At 40.8% G+C, this 23,440-nt stretch overlaps 3 protein-coding genes across 13 annotated transcripts in view; 2 read left to right on the top strand and 1 right to left on the bottom strand.

Annotated features, from left to right (window-relative positions):
• gpat2 (glycerol-3-phosphate acyltransferase 2, mitochondrial) overlaps window positions 1-6,108 on the top strand; it is a 170,596-nt gene extending 164,488 nt beyond the window's left edge. For all 10 annotated transcript variants that reach the window (XM_046035167.1, XM_046035171.1, XM_046035172.1 and 7 more), the window contains 3 exons: window positions 165-233; window positions 590-645; window positions 5,575-6,108. In XM_046035167.1, the coding sequence (XP_045891123.1) occupies window positions 165-233; window positions 590-645; window positions 5,575-5,691 (242 nt within the window). In that variant the 3' untranslated portion in view covers window positions 5,692-6,108. The remainder of the gene's footprint in view (window positions 1-164; window positions 234-589; window positions 646-5,574) is intronic.
• A 1,166-nt stretch (window positions 6,109-7,274) lies between these two features.
• Window positions 7,275-13,913, bottom strand: fahd2a (fumarylacetoacetate hydrolase domain containing 2A). 2 transcript variants are annotated; one of them, XR_006822452.1, is made up of 9 exons: window positions 13,623-13,913; window positions 12,428-12,690; window positions 11,699-11,915; window positions 10,374-10,433; window positions 10,130-10,289; window positions 9,039-9,147; window positions 8,339-8,426; window positions 8,016-8,131; window positions 7,275-7,420 (listed from the first exon to the last, which is right to left on the bottom strand). XR_006822452.1 is itself a non-coding variant. In XM_046034725.1 (8 exons), exons 2-8 carry the CDS (start codon window positions 12,688-12,690, stop codon window positions 8,069-8,071), a joined length of 960 nt encoding a protein of 319 aa, XP_045890681.1. In that variant the 5' UTR covers window positions 13,623-13,913; the 3' UTR covers window positions 7,563-8,068. The 2 variants fall into 2 exon arrangements, 1 of the variants encoding a protein (XP_045890681.1); XM_046034725.1 differs by lacking the exon at window positions 7,275-7,420 and having other exon boundaries at window positions 7,563-8,131.
• A 362-nt stretch (window positions 13,914-14,275) lies between these two features.
• On the top strand, window positions 14,276-22,479 carry zgc:152830 (uncharacterized protein LOC767682 homolog). The gene is made up of 16 exons (XM_046034724.1): window positions 14,276-14,393; window positions 15,118-15,159; window positions 15,270-15,360; window positions 16,711-16,859; window positions 16,974-17,082; window positions 17,352-17,479; window positions 17,574-17,673; window positions 17,861-17,936; window positions 18,035-18,120; window positions 19,026-19,130; window positions 19,435-19,510; window positions 19,679-19,797; window positions 19,908-19,991; window positions 20,108-20,165; window positions 21,661-21,842; window positions 21,941-22,479. The coding sequence occupies exons 1-16, from the start codon at window positions 14,383-14,385 to the stop codon at window positions 22,076-22,078; spliced, it is 1,554 nt and encodes a 517-aa protein (XP_045890680.1). The 5' UTR covers window positions 14,276-14,382; the 3' UTR covers window positions 22,079-22,479.
• The last annotated feature ends 961 nt before the right edge of the window (window positions 22,480-23,440 follow it).

Below are 23,440 nucleotides of genomic sequence, written 5' to 3'. Positions count from 1 at the left end.
GGTGTTCATGTCTGACATTTAAGCTTCACCCTAAGCCATTTGCAGTGGCCATCAGTATTAAAAATACAGTTAGCATGTCACTGAACCATGACATCTTAGCAGACTGTCCTCACATTGCTTTGAGTGGAATAATTGTCTCAATTTTCATGTCGTTCCTGCTGCAGAAGCAGAATTTGTGGCTCAGATACACTCCCATCTGTGTGAAACTGCAAACAAGAAGAAACAGCACTATGGTGAGCTCAACCTGACATCCCCCTCCCCAAAAATGCCCAAAGATGTTCGATTTCTTTGTGTCACAACTTCAAAAGCTTGTCACCTTGCCTTTTCCCACTGATTCAACTTGTGTTGTAACAAGCCAGCAGAGACCGGAGAAGAAACACAGCACAGCTCTCCCACTCACATCATCTTCTTCTTAAAAAAACACATAAGACAAGAGATCAGAAACTACCCAAATGACGCCCTTCAATAATACACAGTATAAAATTTCTAACAATCCCACTGGAAATGGCTTTGTTCTGTTATCCCGACCTGGTTTTTCTATATTGTCTGTTCTTCTGATTCATGTGTGCCTTTGTGCCGTATCTCACAGAGAGCTGCTCAGAGGAGGCTGCACGCACTGCAGTTAGAACACTAATAGACCTGGGGGTGAGTAACAGCCTGTGTGTGTGTGTGTGTGTGTGTGTGTGTGTGTGTGTGTGTGTGTGTGTGTGTGTGTCTGTGTATGTGTATGTGTTTCTAAATCTGTCTGTCTGCGGAGAATTACAGAACGACTCAAGACTGAAAGTTTAGGTGCAGTCCAACTCCCAAAAAGTTTGGTTTTAACATTGGTCTGCTACCAGGTGAGCCTGAATCCAACCTAAATCCCTAAATCTCAAATAAATGGTAAATTGCTGGCGGCGCTTTTCAGCCTCAAGCTCAGCGTGAGCAGGAGTCCAGCATTATTTTGATGCAACAAGAGAGAAACTGAACCCGACTTAAGCCAGCCATATCCAATCATCTTTGAGGCAGAAATGCCAATCTTTAAAGAGAACTCACTGGGCCAAGGAAAACAAGTAATTTAAAATTAGAAATCGGAAAAGTGTAGTACAGGAAACACTTCGTCTTAGTCTCTTAACCATGCTGAAGTGATTTACATTTCACATTTTGGTCTTTAAAAAGAAAATGGCTAGTGTTAATGGCTGTACAGGATCACAGACGCATCTAAATGAAACACAGCTGGGACCTGTGCTATACTTAAGGACATGTACTTTACTTTAGTTCTTCCATTTTCTGCTAATTTATGCAGAAAGTCTACATAGCGAGTGCAGCACAAGGGCGTAGGTTTTGTTTCACTATTGAAGTGGAGACATATTAAGCTTCCCCCCCGCCTCACCACCAGAAAATTGTGAGCATTAAACACTTCATTTCCTGCATTCTGGTGAATTTTTCTGTTTCAGAAGTATTTTCCTGTAGACCAACTTTTCTCACCCTGCTGAGTCAGAACACATGATTTAGTCTTCCCATCTCTTTTCTGTCTTTTGTTTGGGGAAGTAACCTCTTTAAATGTGCTTGTGGCACCTTTTCACATCAATGATAAGTGAATTAATTTTAATTCATTAATAAACCCCTGGACTTTAATATTTTCTCTGTTTCTTTAAGATATTTGTAGGGCAATTTCCCTTTATTTTGAGAGACAGGACAGTGGATAGTGATAGGAAAGAAGGAAAGAGATAGGGGGCGACATGCAGCAAAGGGTCACAAGCTCGACTCTAACCTGAGCCGCTGCAGTAAGCACTCAATCTTGTACATGGGGCAGGTTCGCTACCAAGTGAGCTAAGTGCTCCCAGCAGGTTTTCTTTTCATGTTCAAAACTTTCTGCACATACAGAATATATCCCACATAATCTGTGTTCTCTAACATATCGGAGAAAGAAAAGTCATAATATTTTGAGAAAGTCATAATATTTTAATAGAATGTACCTGCCCTATATTCTGCTGTACACAGTGTTGGGGTACTTACTCAAAAACGGTAATGGATTACACATTACAAGTTACTTTTTTTAAAGTAATGCCTTACTTTACTAGATTACTCACTGCTGAAAGTACATTACTTTTGGATTACTGCGCAACATAACTTGTGATGCACAATAATAAATTACACCTCATATGTGCTCAGATCAACATAAATCCTTATTATAATGAGGACATACACAGGATCTCTCTTTTATGCTCTTAAATACTACAAAGTTGTGAACATAAGCCCAACATTTGTCAAGGGAAGAACAAGGATAGAGTACAGTACTATGATGCTTAAAACTTTATTTGGACATTTAACGGAAACATTTAATTCTTTTCTCCGTGAGAGGGAAAAATTTAGAAAGTTGTGTGGCGCTGCAGAGCCCCCAGCTGCAGTAGTGCATAAATAATGCGTAATATTCATCCAGCCAGAGGGAACGATCACGAACCATTCATAGCATGTCGGTCGTACTAGCGACACAACCCGTACCAGAAAGGGAGTCGGCCGGCGGAGCGTACAGGGCCAGGAGATCGCGGAGCGACCGGCCCGCTGCGGACGGTCCGTAATCGTTTCCTCTGGCTGGATGAAGTCTGACACTCCGCATGATCCACATGATAGAGAAATTTAGAGATTAATGTCAATAAAGCATGCTGTCAATATTTTAGAGACCCACCAAAATATCACAAATCATGATTTTAGGTGAGCTGATGTCTTGTTAAGGGGTGCTAAGCTCCCCCTGGCTCCCCCGTAGTTCACACTCTGGGAAGGAGTCTCTCAAATCGTTTGTCGGACAACCTGTTCCTCATCAGAGTCAGCACAAACCCGCCGGGCTAAAGAGCTTCGCCACAGGCACACTAGGGGGTATGCTGTCCTTTCGTGAAACAACATGAAGTAATACCTCCACCCCCGAAAGACGTCTTTGGCAGCTCTGCAATTTCTGCTTCCTCATGAACTGGTGCTGAAGTCAAAAGTTAGGTTGGAAAAGTGTTACGCACGAAAAGGGACATTTGATTTATTTTTCTCACCTCCCGTCATGCAGATAGTTCAAGATCCAGTTCGCAAGTAACGCGACGATTTTGTTATTAGTAATTGTAATGTGATTACTGAAGTTATCAACAGTAATGCGTTACATTACTGCATTACAGACAAAAGTAGTCTGATCACAGTAATGCGTTACCCCCAACACTGGCTGTGCATTAGCCTAAATTATTGCCCTGCTGATGGTAGATTCACCTTCAGACCTCTGACCCGTTTGGGACTGTACTGGATGAGACAAACGCACTTGCTCTTCATTGGAGGTGGAGAACGGAAACTAACATAAAACACTTCTGATCAGGGATAAATCTCACCACAAATCCACACCAATGGTAACTTCAGCACCTCTGATAAAGAGTAGCTCACAGCGCTTCAGTGGGAAGCCTCCTGGAGTACTGAGACAATCCCAAACAGAGCAAAGGTGTCTCTGAGTGAAGGGGATGCAGAGACAGCAGAGCTACTGGCGAGAGGGTAGACGCCACACTGCAGTCGGAACTTTTTACAAGTCTAAATGACTAAAGACTGCCAGTAAATACTAAAACATGAAAATATGACTCGAAGCAACCTATTCCATTATGACTTTATTCTCAATCTCAGTGGCCCTACTACTCCATCGTAGTGTAGTCAGACTACAATTCCACCTTTTGGATTATGTTAGTCTCTCGCTATTTTGCGGCAGACTGTTAACTGTTTGTGTAGCCTACTAAAAACATTGACTTTTAACAGACAGTACTGGTTATATAAATGTCTTTAAATCAAATTATTGCTGGGGACGATTCAGTAGTCGCTGGAGATTTGCAGGAACATGTCCCTGTTGTCCCTACCTAATTCTACGCTCTTGGAGTAGCATCTTTAGTGCTGCGTTTCTAAACAGGATGCGTTCATGTACAGTATTAAGTGTAGGTCACCCGTGTCTTGGCGGCGCTTCAGAGCCCAACACACGATCACTGTAGTGACGAGCATAAACAGAAGAAAATAGACTTGAAGCGAAAAAATACGCTTTGGGTCATGTTAATTCGTCTTTTTCAATCAGACGCACATTACAGAGACTGAACAATATACTTCAGCTTCACAACCTAACGAAAGCAGATATTAAACTTTTTACTTGACCACATTTATGTGACTAGCTATATGTACTACTATCACTGATGATACATTTACTCACAAAATAAATGATCATCTTGTAAAATAGTATTTATTGTTACAGATTAAACCATCCAGCAGATGAGTAGAGAGTAAGTGAATTTTTACCTTTGGTCAGAGCCAGGGTTGCTGTTTCCAACGTTTTTTATGCTAAGCTAAGCTAATCGCCCGCTGGTTGTAGCTTCATATTTACTGCACGGACACGAGAGTGGTATCGATCTGCTCATTAATTCTCAGCAAATAAGCGAATAAGCGTATTCCCCGAAATATTGAACTGTTCCTTTAAGTACATTTTGCTGATAATAATGGGTGTCATGTTTCTAATGTGACTTATTTTTGAGGATTTCTCCGTGACACGTTTCCCTTTCTTCCTGTGGGTTGTAAAGTGACCTGACATGAAAACACTCCACTCAGGCACAGTGAACCAAGGATTAAACAGAAGCTTCGATGAGACCAGATAAATGCTTCATATTTATTGTGATGGATTATCAAGCTGCAGCGATTTTCAAGTCTTTGGAAGTTGTTTCTCATACAGAAGAAGGAAGGGAGCAAATGGTGTGTCTTGCAGAAAGGAATAGGCCTATGAGCATCAGTTATCTCCACCTGCATTGACTCTACAAACAACAGCAAGGAATAATAAAAAGTAGGAGGGCAACGTATCCGATTGGCACTGACTCAAAATCTAAGAACTGAAGAGAAACACTTGTTCTAGTGAGAAAAATGGGGAAAACTGCAGCTCGCTCAGAACTCGGATTCAGCGTTTGTGTTGTTAATGTCATTGTTTTGGCACAGATTCCCTGCTCTCACAATTTACCACTCAGCCTTTCAACTTAATAAAGTAGACGGTGTCAGCGGCCATCAGTCTCCTCTACCAGTCTGTGGGTTGGGAATCACTATCTTTTAAAAATAGAGCATCGTTGACCCATATATCTGCAAAGATCTCATGAGGCAATTATTCACTATCTTATCAGGGTTATCAGAAATGGACGTTATGTTGCTTGGATTTTACAGCTAATTCCACTTCCTGATGTCAAGACAGCTTGATTTCTTTGATCTACAGGTCAAATCAAACGGGAAATGTGTTTCTAGTGTTTATGCAGCTATAAAACAAAAGAAAAGGACAGTGCGATCTAAAATTCTCCTTTTGCCCAATTATTTCAGACCTTGCTAAGTGGCTCAGTTATTTATGTAACATCTTTGTTTTTCATATTTTAAGTGTTTTGAAAAGTTTTGTTTTTTATCTGTGTTATTTACTGTTTTTTATTTGGCCTTGTGCACAAAAGCACACCATAAAGATAAGAAATGCAGCGCCCTCTCAACATTCAAATGAAGGTTGCTGAATAAATAAAAAACATTGTGGTTGCGAGTGTCCTGACGATGCTGGTTTTATGTTCACTTCAGGTCCTTTCAGAGGAGCGTCAAAAAGGAGGCATCTTCCTGGGTGTCAGTACTTTGTTCCAGGTATCAGAGAACAGGCAGAAACTGCACCGCTTCATCTCACAGTACCTCTTCAATTAATGTGTTTAACCGAGCAGCCTAACTCGAGGCCTTGAAGCGGTTTGTTTTGTTTTAGAGAAGTTGTCTGTTAGTGTAAAAGAAGCTTGTGTTCGGTGTTAAATACCAGAAGCATGCTGAGCCGGGACGCTCGTGCCTTTTATGTTAATTGTATTTTGATGTTTCCGTGATGAGACATTGATTTTAAGTTTATGTTTTGTAATAGCATTAGCATAAAGCCACAGGAGGCGAGGATTATGAAGTCCCTGTAATCAGTTGAAAGGACTCCGCTCGCTGCAGCTTGTGTTTACCATGTTTATGTTGTAATGAAGGCCGCCGATGTTTTTATTTGTAATGCGAACATTTAGCTTAGTGCTGCTTTTTTTCTGTTTTTCACAAGTTGATCAGTACTACTGACAATAAACACATTTGCTTGAGGCATACCGGTTCTTTGTACAGAAACATAATTGTTTTGCAGTAGTGTAATAATGTCATTTTTATGGATATAATATCTTCCAAACAAGTCATCATTCAGACCTGAGGTCCTCCTGAATATAGATCTTTCTGTGCTGACTCAGACCTCTGGAGAGTTTGTCTGTTCAACCTCTTGACACCGAGAAGCAGAGTCAAATCGATGCCTCGCTTTGATCAGGACGTTGAGCTTTTTCTGGCAGGCACTAATATTTTGGAGTTTACGACCGTCTGCTTGATCAGTCAGTGTGTCAGGGTTTTTTTTTCTTCATTTGAACTCCACCACAAATCACATCTGCATTTCACCAGCTCCCATCGACCGTGAAACTCTACTGCCACCCGGTGTTGATCCGAGTTTCCTATTAAAGCCGCAATACTTTTCACACATGTCTTGCTTAAATCCATACTACACAATTACCGCACACTAATTCTGAGCAGGTATTGAGTATGTGTATTAAGTCATTATATTAATGATTTTTGAGTGTGTTGTTGAAGTACACTATTCTCCCACAATACACTACAAACAGGAAGGGCAAGACCTGGGGAAAAAAACCTAGTACTAACTGTGGATGAGGGTGAAACAGCTCCAGAAATACTTATAATACAAAACGTAATAGTTACGGTTTTGGAAAACATTTTGCTTGGTCTTCAACAGTAATTGGCATCAATTGGCATTTTAAAGTTGCAGATTGAACATCCAGCACAAGCATAGATAATTTCCTGAGTATAAAACCGTTGTTTATTGATTTCTCGTATACTAAATATTTGTCTATACTGTATACAAGTACTATGGCACTGCTTAAGATCACACCCATTTAAAACTAATGCAGTCTAATACATCAGTCCTGCAGTAAATACTCCTTCATGAAGCTTAGGAGCATTTTGGAGAATGTAGATTTAGTTGTTTTGTGTTAGTGAAAAGTGCTTCTTATGTTTATATCAACGACAGTAGACTAAATATAAACACCTCTCAGTATACGCACGATGTAGTTCAGCAGAACTACAAACCCCACATCCTTCAAAATAATCAACACCTCTGAAACGGTTTCAACAAACTGAATATAACCTTCATGAAGGGGCTGAAGCTAGAAGGTGGCAGAACCGACAAGCTGCTTTAGACAAAATAATCAGCCAAATTAATGTAATGCTGAATTTTTAATCATTTCACACATTTAGTGACTCAGTGGTGAAACATAATTCCCAGGTACAGCATGTCACCTCATCACACTACTGCAATATGTAAATGGGTCCATTTAGGCCGGGGATTTCTCTAAAGCTGCGTCTGTCAGAAAAAAGAAATGACCTTCAGTGATTTCAGCAAAAAAGAAAATGAAGCGAGCAGGTACATGAATCAAAGCCCAGATCGCAGTAATTATGAAGAACTTACTGCCAGGTGATGTAAGGGACAAATATTGAAGACAGCATATTTTATATTATTTATTTCTTCCTATCACTGGAAATCTGCTTACATTTTATGAGAAAGTGACGTTAGTAGAAAAAGTTTATATACAATTGATCATTCAGAATATCAAACGTATTTAGAAATTGTTTTAATTTTTCTATGAAAAAAACAAAAAGTCAGGAGGTTCACAGTTCCTGCTCTGTAACATGAGTGGGTGGCTGCTGATGGGGATATTTTTACAATGATGACTGATGACTCAATATCTGAGGTCGAGCTGCAAAAACACCATGTTGGGACACGTAATTATACAGTTTCATGTTGTAAAAATACCGTGTTTTCCTTCCTCTCAATTATTGTAGTAACATTTATCATGAGTCATATTCTTTACACATTTCCAGCTGATTTTCACACTGAGAAAAAAAAATGTGAGAGACTTTTAGTAAATTCGTCGTCGATCAGACATGCAGTTTATTACCAGCTCATAATCTTTCATGGATTGTTGGTGTTTTCAGCAGGTTGTCTCGGGGTTTAGACCATTTTGTTGATTATAGACCCTATCTGGTCAATCTGGCACTCCACCACGTCTCCTTTCTGAAAGAAAACACATTTACTCCTTTTAAATACAACCACTCCCCGGATATGTATTCAAATACTGTTATGAATTAGCCAGTCCCTTTTAACTCGGCACTGTATGTATATTATATTATGCAGCCTTTAAGTTGGATAAAGTGAAAGTAAAGCTGCAGTTGTTGTGCAGAACTTGTGCAGACTACCTCAACATTTGTAGATTGTTATTACCTTGAGAAAGATGGGTGGCTTTTTGAACACACCCACGCCTGGAGGAGTGCCCGTCAGGAACACATCTCCTGGAGTCAATGTCACAAACCTGACCGGAGGAAACACACAGAGAGTGGAGGCCCAGATTCAGGAGCAGGAAGAGCATGTGCTAGACTGTAACATCAACTTTACCATGACTTGCTATTGACTGTGGAAAATTAGGAATTCTTTCTCATGTTCATATAATTTTTGTACTCATTTAGATTAGGCAAGGGAATGCAAAACAATAACTTCCCCAAACGATCCAAATGTATTTACAGATTCTGTGAGATGTGCCCTTATTGGAAAGACAGGCATTGTTGGCAGCAGGAGGGAGGGAGGGAGAGGGAGGCTTTTCCATCCAAGAGCGCTCCAGGTGCTTTGGGGCAAAAGGGTTTCAGCCGTGGTGGATAGGTTTTAGCTGAATCATGTAATTTCAGCTTCGAGTACGTGATACACGGAGGCCATTTGCTCGCACGGTGCTCCTTTTGTGGATTAATTTGTGAGTCGAGTTGGTTTGCATAATTCTAAAAATGAAAGCTCTGCGCACTCATCTTGAGTCACTGAAGCAGAACAGTTTAAAAGTTCTGTACATATTCTGAAATTTTTTTGTGAGTTTGAAACACGCAACATCTCTGTGAAACAAAGACAGCATCACCATGAGCAGAAATAGTGGACTTACTTTGAGACCCAGGCGACCAGCACCTCCGTCTTGAAGATCATCTGATCAGTGTTGCTGTTCTGGACTGTGTCTCCATTAACAAGGCAGCGGATGCCCAGGTTGTGAGGATCTGGAGGGGGATGATAAAAAATTAAAACAGCACCGTTGACTTAAACTTTAACTAGACTAAAGCACACTCAGTTGTGTTGATTAATGGAAAATACAGGGTTTCTGCATTCGATTCACTTCCATCAAAAAAAGGCCTAAGAAGACCTAAATATACTTCAATTTCATGTGTTGGTTTTTTTTGTGGGCTGTTGGGAGACGTTATGCATTTATATATGTGAGACTGATTTTAACATTGGATTGTTTAGTTGTGGAGTTTCAGTCAGAACTGTCATACCCAGAGACTATAGTAAACTTACATTCCCTACTGGTTTTCTGTCATTCTATTATTAAATTGGGTTATTTGTGGTATTAAAACGGAAAAAAAAATTTAAAAACTTAAATTTAATTTTGTAAACACTGCAGAAAATACTCAATAGTAAATTAAAAGTAGCCATTATTATATTAATAAACCTAGCGAGAGTGATATAACTCCTTGATATTAATACTGCTAAATAATCTTTCCTAATCTAACAGTGCTAGGATTAATCCTATAGTATCGATTAACTTATTTGTCTTATCAAGCCATGTTCTGTAGGACAAATATGTGATATTTGTTAGCTTGAGTTCCTGTCAAACATGAAGTCACTTAAATATCTTCTTTGAACATGGCAGCTTATGACTAACATAGCTCTAGTTAGACAGTTAGATCTGTTCACAGGTCTAAGTAAAACATTTTCAAAAACAAAATCATTTTATTTTTTTGAGTCATTGTGAACCTCATCAAGCAGAGACTGCAGATCAATTTACTGGAGGTCGTGCCGTAAACATGATCATCAGGAATGTTTAACCACAGAAATCTATTTTGACTGACATTTATTTATCATAAAGCCCCACTCAGCCAATGGAACCACACTGTTAACAGAACTACAGCTTGTTCCTGACGTGCATCTTTAATTCTGCTTTCTGTTTTGCTCTCCCTGCTGTGGCTTCTCGTTCCCTCTCACCTGCCACAGCATCGGTGGTTACTAATGCAGGGCCGAGAGGACAGAAGCTGTCAAACGTTTTTCCCAGCAGCCACTGCTTCCCGTTGCGCATCTGCCAGTCACGTGCGGTGATATCATTGGCCACAGTGAACCCAGCCACGTAGGAGAGAGCATCTTCCTCCTGAACAAGAGGAGTGGAAATGGAGTCAGAATAGATGCTTCATCAAAGCGTCATGGCCATCATAGGTGATGTTGTGATGCTCACCTTGATGTGTTTTCCTCTTCGTCCAATCACAAAGGCCAGCTCCACCTCCCAGTCCACCTCCTTCAGTCAGACAAAAGACCAAGATGAAGCAAATACAGCATCAAAAATTACACTAAATCTTAGCAGGTATTACTATGTATTTAAGTACACTTAAATCAGCCAGTATGCATTTTTAAAATTTAGATCTGAGTGTTCAGTTGATGCACACTGTCCCACAAGGAAATGAAGATGCTGCTCACACTTTCAAAAAATGTAAATATATTTTTAAATGTTGATGAGACAACTCCACAAAGTTCTTAGAAAACAACTAAAAAGTATTGAATTTATTTAATTTGATGGTGCCATTTAATTGGCATTCGAGCACCACACGTATCATTTCCTCTTTGTATTAACTGTAAAGGATGTGGATTGTGTGTCCATTCACTGCAAAAACATGACACTATAAAAACAAGTATGTTCACTCTGTATTCATGAATAAATTCATCTTGACTTTTCTTTCAAGATAAAAATAATAATATCAAGTGCTTGAGAGACAGTTAAAATAACCCTCATCTCCTGGAGATGAAGAATTTAACTAAAATCTATGCTCAAGTCTCAACATTTTCTACAACTTAACTGTGACACAGATTGTTTGCATTTCCCAGATACTGTTCTGCACCATAACTCACCTGCAACCAAATTTATCCACCTACCTACTTCATCCATGGGGAGGAAATTTTCTGGGTAGATGAAAGTCTACTATTGTGCTTGACATTTTGACCTAAGATGCCTCAGTGCCCTTCAGATTAGCCATACTTTGTTAGGAGGTGCCAACATGTCCAGAGCTACAGATGAGATGAACGTTTCAGAGTTTGCAGGCTCCCTTTTTTTGGCACACCTGTGTGCATGCTGTACCAATATCGTCTCTGTCGACAGATTTGGGTTGTAATAAACCTATATGTTCAAGTAAAAACAATTTAGGATCATCAAGTTCATTATTTTATTAATCAAAGTGAAGACTGACGAGCACTGTTTTACCTAAATGAGCTGTTGTGGCCTCAGACCACTGGAAGGAGCCTCAGATCTTCAGAGCAGGGACTTCTGGCTGCTCTGAGGTCAAGGTTGAAAGCTATAGGTGATTGTACTTTTGCTTTTGTTGCTTCTTGACCCTGAAACAACCTCCCACATCAGTGCACATCTTTAAACAGCATCTGAAAACCCATATGTTTTAAGCTTTTTCTTGATTCTATAACTTTTACTTTTTTTTTTTCTTCCTGTAAAGCACTTTGTCCCCCTCTTTTTTTTGAGAAGTGACACATAACTTAAGTTTGCGTGCTCGCTCTCACCTGGCTCTCTGAAGGCAGATGGATGTCATCATATGGCCCGGTGATGGCGCTGGGGAATTTGCTGAAGATGATCGGTTCTTTGGGGATCGGGGCGTTCTGCTCCAGGCAGTGGTCCCTGTAGTTCAAACCCACACACACCACCTTCTCCGGTGCCAACACAGGTGACAGCAGCTGGATGTCCGATCGCTCCACCACACACTGACTGGACGACAAGGCTCTGAGGAGGAGGAGGAGGAGTTAGCGATGAAGTTGACTGAAGAGGAAGAAGATGATGTTGAGGAAGATATAAACAAAGAGGATGATGGGAGAATGGGTGCTCATCTAAAAGTCCATTCAGGAAGATGATCATTAAGAAAGGAAAAAGGAACAAGATGATTTAGTTGAGTGAGGAAGAGGATTATGAAGGTGATTTAACAAGCAAAAAGGTTGATGTAAAAAGGTGGTCATGATTCAAGATGATCAAGAAGACGATCATTTAGGAAGATGATGAAAGATTACACAAGAAGGTTGTTGATTTTAGATTACATTTATTTTGGTAAAAGATGATGATTTAAGAGGATTATGGAAACCTTGAAGATGATTTATTCAGGAGATCAAGTTGAGGAGGAAAAAGAGGAAGACATGCTAAATTGGGGAAGATGACCGATGAGGATGAAGAAGGAGGAACTACTGTAGAATCTAAACAGGACGAAGATATGTACTAAAAATATAACTGGATGTGTTTGATACCTCTGTGCACACTCCAGACCCTTGTCTCCCAGCTCCAACAGCTCTCTCATTGTCGAGGGCATGGTGGGGTCATACGCCTTCAAATCCACCACGCCGAGCCCCTCGCCTTGCTCCACTCCCACTCTGATGCCACCTCCATGGCGATGAAACTGCACCAGGCGCATCGCTGCACTGCTCAGGCCTCGCCGCCTCTGCGGGTTTGTGGTTGGCCTTTGAGAGAGTAAACTCCTGAATATGCGAAAGGAGCGAAAAGGGAGTCTCATCTGTGGAGGACAAAAGAAGTGAAATGTGAGAAGAGGAAGGAAAACAAGATGACTGGTGACAGACAAGAGAAAAGGGAAATCTAACAAGACAAGTATTTCTTTCTAAATATAAGACACTCTGAGAAATAGGCCTTTTGTGTACATTGTACGTTAAATCTTTGAGTTCAGCTTATAATGATTGGGGGCAAAAACAAGTACTGCATTTAATTTTTTTCAGTGTAGATTGCAGCAGCTACACAAATCAAAACCCACATTTATTAATATTTTTTTCAGTTAATAATTTGTCTGCTAGATGTCATAAAATGGTACCCATTAAAGTTTCCTAAAGGTCAAGGGGACAGCTTCAGACCACAAGTTTTGTCCAACAAAAGTCCCAAACCCCAAGATAGTAAATGAAAAAGTGCAAAGCAGCAAATCCTCACATTTAAGATGCTGGAGCCCTGAGAAGTTTTGGCATTTTTCTTTGATAAATCAGTAATCAATCATCAAAAAAAAGATAACCGTTATGTCGACTAATCAATTTATGGACATAGTTTCAGACCTTGTCCTGCTGTGAAATGACAAAACCTCATCATGTCTTTGTACCAAACTGGCCTTTGCGAGAGGCTGGTGAAAATTTGCTTATAATGCAAAGAAAAGTGTAATTCTGGTATTTTTTTCTATAAAAAAAAAAATGCTTGTTTGTTAAATTTTCTCAAATTTCCCAAGCTTCCCTATGAAATCTATCAAGTTATCTGACTGTTACTGTCCAAAGCAAAAGTCTGAAACTCTTAAATACTTAAGTGAGAACAAAATGTCGAAAGGAGGAAAGTACAAGTTATGTCTCACACAAGGTACAATGATCATTGCCTGCTAACACTTCATAATTGAGGTGTAAATCATAACCACGATAAGAAAAGCAAGACAGCTGCAGCAGCGTAGCATCTGCCTACCTGCAGCTCGATCTGTAGCTTTGAAGTTTAGCTTTTATCTTAGATAAAATGCCATTTTAAGGAGAAACGTGACACCGTAACCTGCTACCGAATAACCAGGACAGCTACTACGTATTTGTCGCCCTTTCTACTAGTTTTAGTCAATACGAACCTCCACTGCTCTGCACAGAAAACACTACCTATAACTACTTCCGGTAAGAGTTTGTAGTCTATGAGGTCAGCCTTGTCAAAAGCGAGACAAAATGCTCAAACGAAGCTAACGACTGAGTGTAGCCATGCTTATGTTATCATGCCAAGCTATAATTGCTACATTGGTCATAATCATCTTAATGCTGCTTTTCGCGTTTATTGAATCAGTCCTGGAAACTACAAATCCCTACTGTATCCGTGAATGTGTCTTTAGGTACAGTGGGAATTTAGCAACTTTCGCGGACAAATGTAATTTGCCCTGTCTCCTTTTAAAAAAAACACTCCTAAACTTTAACAGCTTAAACTGGAACCAAACGGTAACTAGTTCACATCAGTTGACATAATTACCAACTGACATTATAATACCACTAAACGCTACTAAAGATAAGCAGCATTTTACGACTTGGATGGTCGTAATTACGAGCTACGAGAAGCCCGCGAAGGCAGCACGAGTGCAAGTTCATGGTGATCACGTGACTAACCAGAGCACTGAGGGGAAGGAACCGTGGTCACCGGCTATCAGCTGACTCTTTCACCCCGAAGACACCGGAGGAGGAGGACGACGACCAACATGTGCACCAGGTGAGATTAACGGATTAACCTGCCTGGTTTGCGTTTTGATTCGACGGTTCTCTAACGTGCAGCTGTCCTCCGCGTGCTCTTTGTTCACGAAACAATCAGCTGAGCAAATGTTTTGTGGAATGTGACACTTTGCCCCCTCCCCAGCGATATAATATGTTTCTCTCAGTTGGTTTAATTTAGTAACTTAATGTGTCTGTGATAGTTTGGTTATTCATTCACAGCTCATAAATCTGACCCTCTCATGTTTCAAGAGAGGTTTGATATTTTCTGGGTTCAGGTTCCACTTAAAGATCCCGTCATCATTTTTGCTTACGTTTTACTTTCAGGCTAAGTTACACTTCTCTATACTCTATGGAAGTGTCATATGATGCCAGAAATGTCTGACAAGTGTAAAACTGGTAACATAATCTGAAGTTAACAGTAATATAGCCTCATCATTAGATGAAAACTGTGGCGATTGCTTCCTATAAAGTGCACACTTGATACAAAGTTTTGATTTCACTGCAGTGAGACATGAAATGAACCTGTCTCATGTTTTTAACAGCTGACATTAAAGCAGATCTCAAAGGTCTTGCAGGCTTCCACACTTTGACCCACACGGTTATCATTAACCTGCATTATAAAACCTGACACAGGAGTCTTAATTGCATCACTCTGAGATATCTTATCCGTGTCAGACAAAGCTGGAAATAACTCCATTATCTGTGTGTGTTTCTCTGCCCAGCGTCCAGCCTGTTGAATGGACCACTGACCTCAAGAACCAGAAGTGAGTATTGGGAAGAAATGCTTTGTCTCTAGCTGGGTGTTGGGGAGTTATTTTGTGCTCCTTAACAGACTGAAGCTGCGTTAGATGATGGTGTTGTCTTTTCTTCTTAGTTTTGATGGCGTCGTGTTGGTGACCCAGAGCCACGACACGCTGCCCTCGGAGCTCGAGAGTCTGAAAGCTCCACTGCAGGACTACAGCTCTGTAAGCCTCTGTTCATCTACCACCTGCAGCCAGTCTTTCACAAACCATAAAAACATCTGGTTTTCTCACCTGATCTTTCTTTGTCTGTTTCACACCATGCAGATTGCTGCGAGTAGCCTAATGGGTGGGACTGTAAAAAACAATACATTTTAGCAGGACTTTTATTTTTGATTTTGGCTTCCAACGATTATGAAAACGAGATAACTGAGATAAATTTATAAACAATCATGTCGTATTTCTGTCACACTGATGCCCTCGTGTTTTTTTTCTGTTAGGAAAGGAGTGTGCTGGATTTCTATCTCCCACCCCTCCTTTGGCCTCTGCGAAAGGCTGTGGCATGTGTATTCAGCTCGAGCCAGGGTGTAGACCTGCTATAACCTGTTGGTCAACATTATTAGCTTAAGCCTACAGCACTTTACACTGCATAAATATGTATCAGCTAGTGGACCTTTAGCTTAAATTATTTATTTTTTTATATTTTTCTTACACCCAAGTCACTGCATCTCCCTACAGAACACTACAGTTGAATTTTAGCATTATGTTGTCATCCTATTGCCTCTAAGATACGTTTTGAAGTTAGTGATGTTGGATTCCTATTTCTTATTTCACGGGGTAATGCATATATAATTTTAAAAATCATTTCATTTTGAAAGTTCAATAAATGTGTGCAAGTCAATAAGTAAGCCTGTTTAAATAATCGTGATCTCAATATTGGCCAAAATAATCGTGCCTTTTCTTAGTTAAAATTTGTACATTTGCAGGAAATGTTGTCGGACTGTAGTGATTCATCATAAATGGTTCGGTTAGGGTTACATGATGCGTAAAACATCTACATTGTCAAGTTATTACAAGTCGCACAAAAAGAGCGATTTTCAGTCAAAAAAGCAGTGTGTGTGCGATAGGAGCTTAAATTAAGTCGAAGTGCTTTTATATTTATGCAATATGGGGATCGATCAGATGCGACTCCGTCAACACTTGAGACAGTTAACAGGGTCAGAAAGCAGGAAATATAATTTATGCTGCATTAATATAATATATAATTTCCTTTCTCAGACATTCCTGTTTATATGCTGGGGGAATTAGTGAATAATTTCACCTCTTCAGGCCTGGGTTGGCCGTATGCTGTACCAACAATGACAACAGGTCTAAAGCAGACACTGCTTCATTTAAAGGGATTGTTATCAAAAGGATTGGGCACCAGGTCACTGAAGGATCTGACAGCATCAGCCTTCCTGCTAACACTGTACACAAAGATGGAGGGTGAAGTTTTTATTCTCTCTAGATGGTGTTATGTGTTCTTTAGTGATAATGTTTCCTGGTGTCACTTTTCCCTTTCTACTCTCCCTGTAGGTGGACAGCGGTCTTGGGGAGGAGGTGGTGGTCCTGAAGGTCCCTGGTCTTCCTGGTAACCGCCTTGTGTTTGCCTCCACCGGCCCAGTAAACCGCGACTACGATGACATCAGGCGTTTCAACGATGCAGCAGTCAACGGCATCAAAAGGTCAGTTCATGGAAGCTGACCCACCACCACCACCACACCCCCCACCCCAGTGTCTCATGTTTGTGGTTTACCTCCAGGTTTCTTTGCTGTCTTGCTCATCTGTGTCTTTTTCAGGGCCTTGAAAGCAGGCATGCAGCGCCCGCTGCTGGTCTGCCCTCCACATAAGGACTATAAGAACAACACTCTGGTGGCTGCGCTCGGCGCCCTTCATGCTCTCTACATGGTGAGGGAAGACACTCTTTTCATACTCAGCGTGTCCTGGATGCTCCAACTGCAAGTGGACAGTTTTAAAAGGAAACTCCACTAACTAAAGTTTAGTGTGAAGTACTGCTTAGCTAATAGATGTGGCGTGTGGTGTGGAAGATCGGCCTTGTAATGCCTTGTGTGAACTCTAGTCTGTCTTAGCTGTATCTGCGTGTATCCAGATTTAAGATACTTCGTCTGAACATGCAAACTTTTAAAAGAAAATGTATATGCCTCCCTCCTTAAAAGCCCCTGGAAGTGCGGGAGGTGAACCTAAAGCCCACCGACTTCAAGGTGTGTGTTCTGGGTCTGTGGGCAGCGCAGGAGGCGGAGGGAAAGAGACTGGTGGAGCTAGCCAATGCTCTGGAGAGCGGGAGGTGGGTCAACTTCTTCACGTCATTCCCTGTTAAGATTTCCTCAGGTTGTGTTGTTCATTTGTTCACCATCCCTCGTCCTGTTTCCCGTCCTCAGACTGGCATGTCGTGACATTGGAGGCTCGGACCCTGAACGTATGGCTTCTCCCCGTGTGGCTGATTACGTCCAGGAGCTCTTCAAGGACAGCCCTGTGCAGGTAGAGAGCAATATTAATACCACGTGTGCAAACAGCATAGCATGATGGTCTTATTTATTTTGATTGTTAGGAGATAGTGATCTGTCATCTAAGAATCTGGAAAATGTTTACAAACAATATTAGTCACAGTTAAGGACAGTTGTTCAATAGCCCCAAACAAAAGAACGTGTGTTTGTTAACCTCCTAGGTCGAAGTGGTGAGCGACCTGAAGGTTCTGGAGAAAGAGTACCCCTGTCTAGCTGCAGTCAACCGCTGTGCCAACAGTAGGAGAACATTTTGTTTTTATGACTTAAGTGTTTAAATGTTGTTTTTTAAAAATACGTTTGGACACATAATATTCATGGTTTCCTCCTACATACAGGTGTACCTCGTCACCAGGCCAGAGTGATCAAGCTGCAGTACTGTGGAGAGGGGCCGGTCCAAACGACGCTCATGTTGGTGGGAAAGGTGAGAGACTCTCAGACTTCAGTCCACTAAAACAATAAAGACAAACTCCAAACATAATAAGTCATGTACTAACCAAAGTCTTCATTTTTAAAGCGTTACACATTTCAGAAAAAAAACATGATGTAACGGCTCCAAAATATTCATTAAATGTTTGCTAAACATCACCAGACATTCAACCACGGCATTATAAAAGAGAAATGTCTACCATACTACAATAAAATATAATATTGAATTAAAATATTTAATTTAAAAAGATGTATGAGGTAAATATTTGACTCCTGGATCTGAGGTGCATCTGTTAGATTGAAAACGCTTGAGTTATGTGGCACAAGCTACAGAATACCGTGAATTAGGCTTTTGTTCTTATTGTTTTTGGAGCTGTAAATGGTTTTATCAATCTAAAGTTTGGTGAAAGGCTGATATGGAACGGTTGTAGTCAACGTGCTGCATGTTTGGTGATCTGACAAATGTGACTCTGCAAATATTCCCTCACACACAGAACTAAAAAAAAAAAGTATTATCTGTTGTTAGAGACCCGGGTTCGATTCCCACTGTGGCACATCCACCAATGTGTCCCTGAGCAAGACACTTGACCCCTAGTAGTTTAGTCCGTTCTTACAACATTTAGTGGTTCCAGCTTCTAAAATGTGAAGATTGTTTTACATGATAGCAAATTTATTTTGTTTTTGACTGTTGGTAGGTAAAACTAGACGTTTAAAGAAGTCTCCTTGGGAAATGGAAAATTAATAATAGAGCAGATAATGAAAATTGTGGCCCATCTATTAATCAGGGAAAGGACGGTTGGTTTTATTTGGTTCAGTATTGGCCACACATTCAATTGTATTGTATCTGCATGTGACTGACTACTTATTAAACCGAGGTTGGTTCTTTTGTGATGTTTCCAGGGCATCACATATGACACTGGCGGAGCAGACATCAAGGCTGGTGGTTTCATGGCTGGGATGCACAGAGACAAGTGTGGAGCTGCTGCTGTGGCCGGCTTCTTCCAGGTGAACCTGAATAATGAACTTTGATTTTACTGCGAGTCCACACCTCAGGACTTGAACTTAAGTCAGCACTTGTGACAGACATGGAAACTGCTGAGTCATGGTTAACAAAAGGTGTAGTGAATGCAAAGAGATGACTATTTTTCTCCATACATGTCTTTATTAAGCCTCCAGATGAAAGTTGGGGCCATTTGTCAAACTTGCTCATCCCATGAGTTAATTAACATGGAAAGTGAAACCGGGAGTTTGATTCATTTGTTTATAGTTTGCAGCACTGCTCCGTACCTAATCCCCGGTCTCTCTCTAGATTTTAGCCAAGTTGAAGCCAAAACATCTGAAGGTCATCGGCTCCATGGCCATGGTGAGGAACAGTGTCGGTGCAGGTCAGTGTAATATGCTTTTTATTTATTTATTTTTTTCTCCTCCATCATAACTGTTCCTCTTTACATTTCTCTGTTGGATCTGTGTTACAGTACCTCCTCAAGCGACTATGTGTGTGTGTGTGTGTGTGTTTATATAATAAATAAATAAATGTGTGTTTTTTTTCCCAGACTGCTACGTGGCCGACGAACTGCTGGTTTCCCGTGCGGGTCGCAGAGTGAGAGTGGGAAACACAGATGCTGAGGGACGTATGGTGATGGTCGACCTGCTCTGTGAGATGAAGGAGAAGGTGACCTAACATCTTGTCATTAATACTTCTTAACTAATTTGTGCACCTGAATGTCTCGTCTGCACTTCTGTCCCTTCTCCTTCTCATGATCTCAGCATCTGTGTCTGCAGGCAGTACGTGAGACTTCTCCTCAACTGTTTACTATTGCGACTCTGACTGGTCACGCCATCAGAGCCATGGGACCAGAGTACTCTGTGAGTGCTGCTGTAACACAGACAATACTGAGAGATGGTGCTACTTAAACATTAAAAATGAACCTGCTGCAGTAGAAAAATTTGCGCTGAGTTCAGTTCTGAATCTCTCTTCTTAGATCATCATGGATAACGGACCGGCCCACCGCAGCAACAATGCTGCTCAGTGGCAGAAAGGTGAGACATTTAGTACAGATAAATTTGAAGTTCACTTTTAAACAACAGGATTTTGACAAAATATTCTTAATTCTAGTACCACTTGCTAGGTTTTCCGAGGGCTTTCAACTGTAGCCATGAGATGCAGTTAAAAGTCCCTGAAAAAGTAGTTATGTGTGCTGCTTAAATCTGAACTGGAACTGAATAATAATTTAATCCATTAATTGTTTTGTTTTTTTATTCTAAGATTTCTTAGTATTTCTGTTTTTAACAAAATGTTTAATTGATGATTAAACATTTGTTATTTCTTCCACAATGCAAACAGTTGCATGCTTTTCTGTTTAATTTATAAACTAAATATGTTTTATTGGTCAGGACAAACCAGCCGCAGCGATTAATCGATTAGTTGTCAACTATTTCAACAAAAACTACACTGAACAAAATTATAAACACAACACTTTTGTTTTTGCCCCCATTCATCATGAGCTGAACTCAAAGATTTTCTCTATGCACACATAAGGCCTATTTCTCTCAAATATTTCACAAATCTGTCAAAATCTGTGTTAGTGAGCACTTTTCCTTTGCCTTCTCCTTTAATCCATCCACCTCACAGGTGTGACATATCAGGATGCTGATCAGACAGCATGGGTATTGCACAGGTGTGCCTTAGGCTGGCCACAATAAAAGGCCACTTGGAAATGTTTATTTCAACCAGTTTGAATATTACTTATATAAACCATTTTATTTTTTGTGTGTCTCTTGTTTACCACACCAGTAAATCTGAAGTGTTCCTCTAAAATCAACTTAATGAATTAATTGTGTAGAATCTAATCAGTCTAACGATGTGTAGCATGTCCACATATTTGTATGTGCTCAGAAGTAGCTCAAGCAGGTGACCTGGTGGGCTTCAAGAACTTTTATAAAAAAACAGACCAGGCGTCTAAATGACACCTGAGTTTATTTGTCAAAACGTCTAGTACGTGTTTTATGGTACTTTTATTTAATAAGTGGTCAGTTCTTTGAATATAACCATTATTTTAAAAAATATAAAAGACAGCCCCCGTGTCCGCGTGGGTTCTTCCCTGGGTGCTCTGGCTTCCTCCCACCATCCAAAGACATGCGGACTAGGTTGATTGGTGATCCTAAATTGTCCTTAGGTGTGAGCGTGAGTGGTTGTTCGTCTATGTGTGGCCCTGCGATGGACTGGCTACCTGTCCAGGGTGTACCCCGCCTTGCGCCCGATGTCAGCTGGGATTGGCTCCAGCCCCCCCGCGACCCTGTACACAGGATCAGCGGTTGACGATGGATGGACGGATGGTTAAAAGACAGCAGGTCATTTATCACGGAGTCAACCTGCTCTTGGATTCAATCCTTCCTTACAAATGCAATACCACGTATTGCAATGAACCAATGTAACGAAACAACAAACCATCTCCAGTACAATTACTTCAGTGGTTTGAGTGCCTTATTTCCGCGATCACTAGCTAACGAATGGTCTTGGTCCTCTCTCATGCAGCTGGAGACGTGTTGGGTGACATGTTCGAGGTGTCCAGTATCAGACGAGAGGACTACGAGTTCCACAAGGGAAAGTCTGAGTACGAGGATATTCTGCAGTGCAACAACCTGCCGTCCTCGGCTACACCTCGAGGACATCAGACCCCTGCAGCTTTCCTCATCATGGCCTCGGGGCTTGACAAGGTGCTCATACGTTGTCATAACGTATTATCTTTTCTGCATGAAAAATATAATATGAAAGAGGTGCAATGATAACTTGTATTATGTTATTTCCAACGCAGCATGGTGTGGATTCTGCCAAACCTTTGCCGTACTCCCACATTGACATCGCTGGGTCCAGTGGTCCTTTCCCCGGCGTCCCAACAGGAGCCCCCATCCTGGCCATGGCAACAAACTACATCCTGTCTGATAGTCTCTAAACAGATACCCCCAGTGTGAAAAGACGACTGTCTTTGCACTCAATCCCAACACAAATTTGTAACCGTCCAAATATAAATGAAATCCCTGCCACGACACATAATACAAAATGTGTCCTGTTTCATGTCTGAGATTCCTTTACACTTCAGATTGCTTTTCTGCAATGCAAGAATGCTCTTTTCTAAGATGTTGTGTCGTGCGTCCTGTCTGCGCCAAGTGTCAGATGACCCTGCTCTTAAGTGGTCTCAATCAGTTTACACTCAGGGGTTAAATGGCAGTAAAAAAACATCCTTTTTGTGTCTGTATGAGTGCAACAACCAGGGGACATGGTTGTGTGATTAGCGATGCTGTGAGTCAAACCAAGCACTCCTTTATTGATCAATAAAATTAAAAAGTCACTGTTCTTTGCGTAGAATTATTTTTGTGCAGGTTTGCATGTTACACAGGTTATCACAGGGGCCATGATAGGAAGGGAAAAAGTCTTGACTTATCAGCCTGCACATGTTCTTGCCTCACAAGAAAAACACAGATACATTGAAAAGGGTAGATTTATTTGTTGTAAAGTGAAATTGAGTTTGTAACTCCCTTCTGCTACATAGCAGACAATATACATTAATATAAAAGCAATTATACAAATAGTAAAAAGAAATAAACTATCTTCAGTGGAGCAATATGGAGTATGAATTTGAGAAGGCAGCAGGGTGAACAGGCTGTGGCTGGGTGGGTACTGTCCTTTAGTATCCTTTGGGCTCTGCGTAGGCACCTCACCTCACCGATATCACTGATGCTCGGGAGATGGGTACCAATGATGATCTGGGCAGTTTTAATCACCCGCTGCAGAGCCCTCCGGTCCTGGGCCGTGCACATCCTATGCCAGTTTGTGATGTTTCCAGTCAGGATGCTTTCTATTGCTCCTCTGTAAAAGCTGACATGAACTTGGCGTGGGAATTTGGCCTTCTTAAGCTTCCTCAACAAATACAGGCGTTTCTGAGCTTTCTTCACCAGTGTGGGGATGTGAGATGACCATGCCAGGTTCTCTGTGATGTTAAATCCCAGGAACCTGAAACTGTTCACCTGCTCCACCTCAACTTTACTGATGTAGACAGGAGTGTTTGGGATTTTGACAACTGTTCAAAAAAAGGTTAGATTCCCATCTTATTCCAGTATCTGCTTTTTTGAGTGTAGATTTTATATATATATATATATATAGCATATTAAGTTTAACTTAAACACATGAATTGGGTCCTTTTATGATTTATAATTGTATTTATTTATTGTGTTACGGTTTTTAATCCACTGTCTATTACTCTTTTGTCCATCGGTAGTATTTCTCACTGTATTGTTAGGTTTTCTGTGTTGTTGTC

Source organism: Micropterus dolomieu, linkage group LG21 (assembly GCF_021292245.1).
Source record: "Micropterus dolomieu isolate WLL.071019.BEF.003 ecotype Adirondacks linkage group LG21, ASM2129224v1, whole genome shotgun sequence".
Lineage (NCBI taxonomy): Eukaryota > Metazoa > Chordata > Actinopteri > Centrarchiformes > Centrarchidae > Micropterus > Micropterus dolomieu.
The sequence above is the reverse complement of the archived record's forward strand: the minus strand, read 5'-3'. Positions and strand labels throughout refer to the sequence as shown.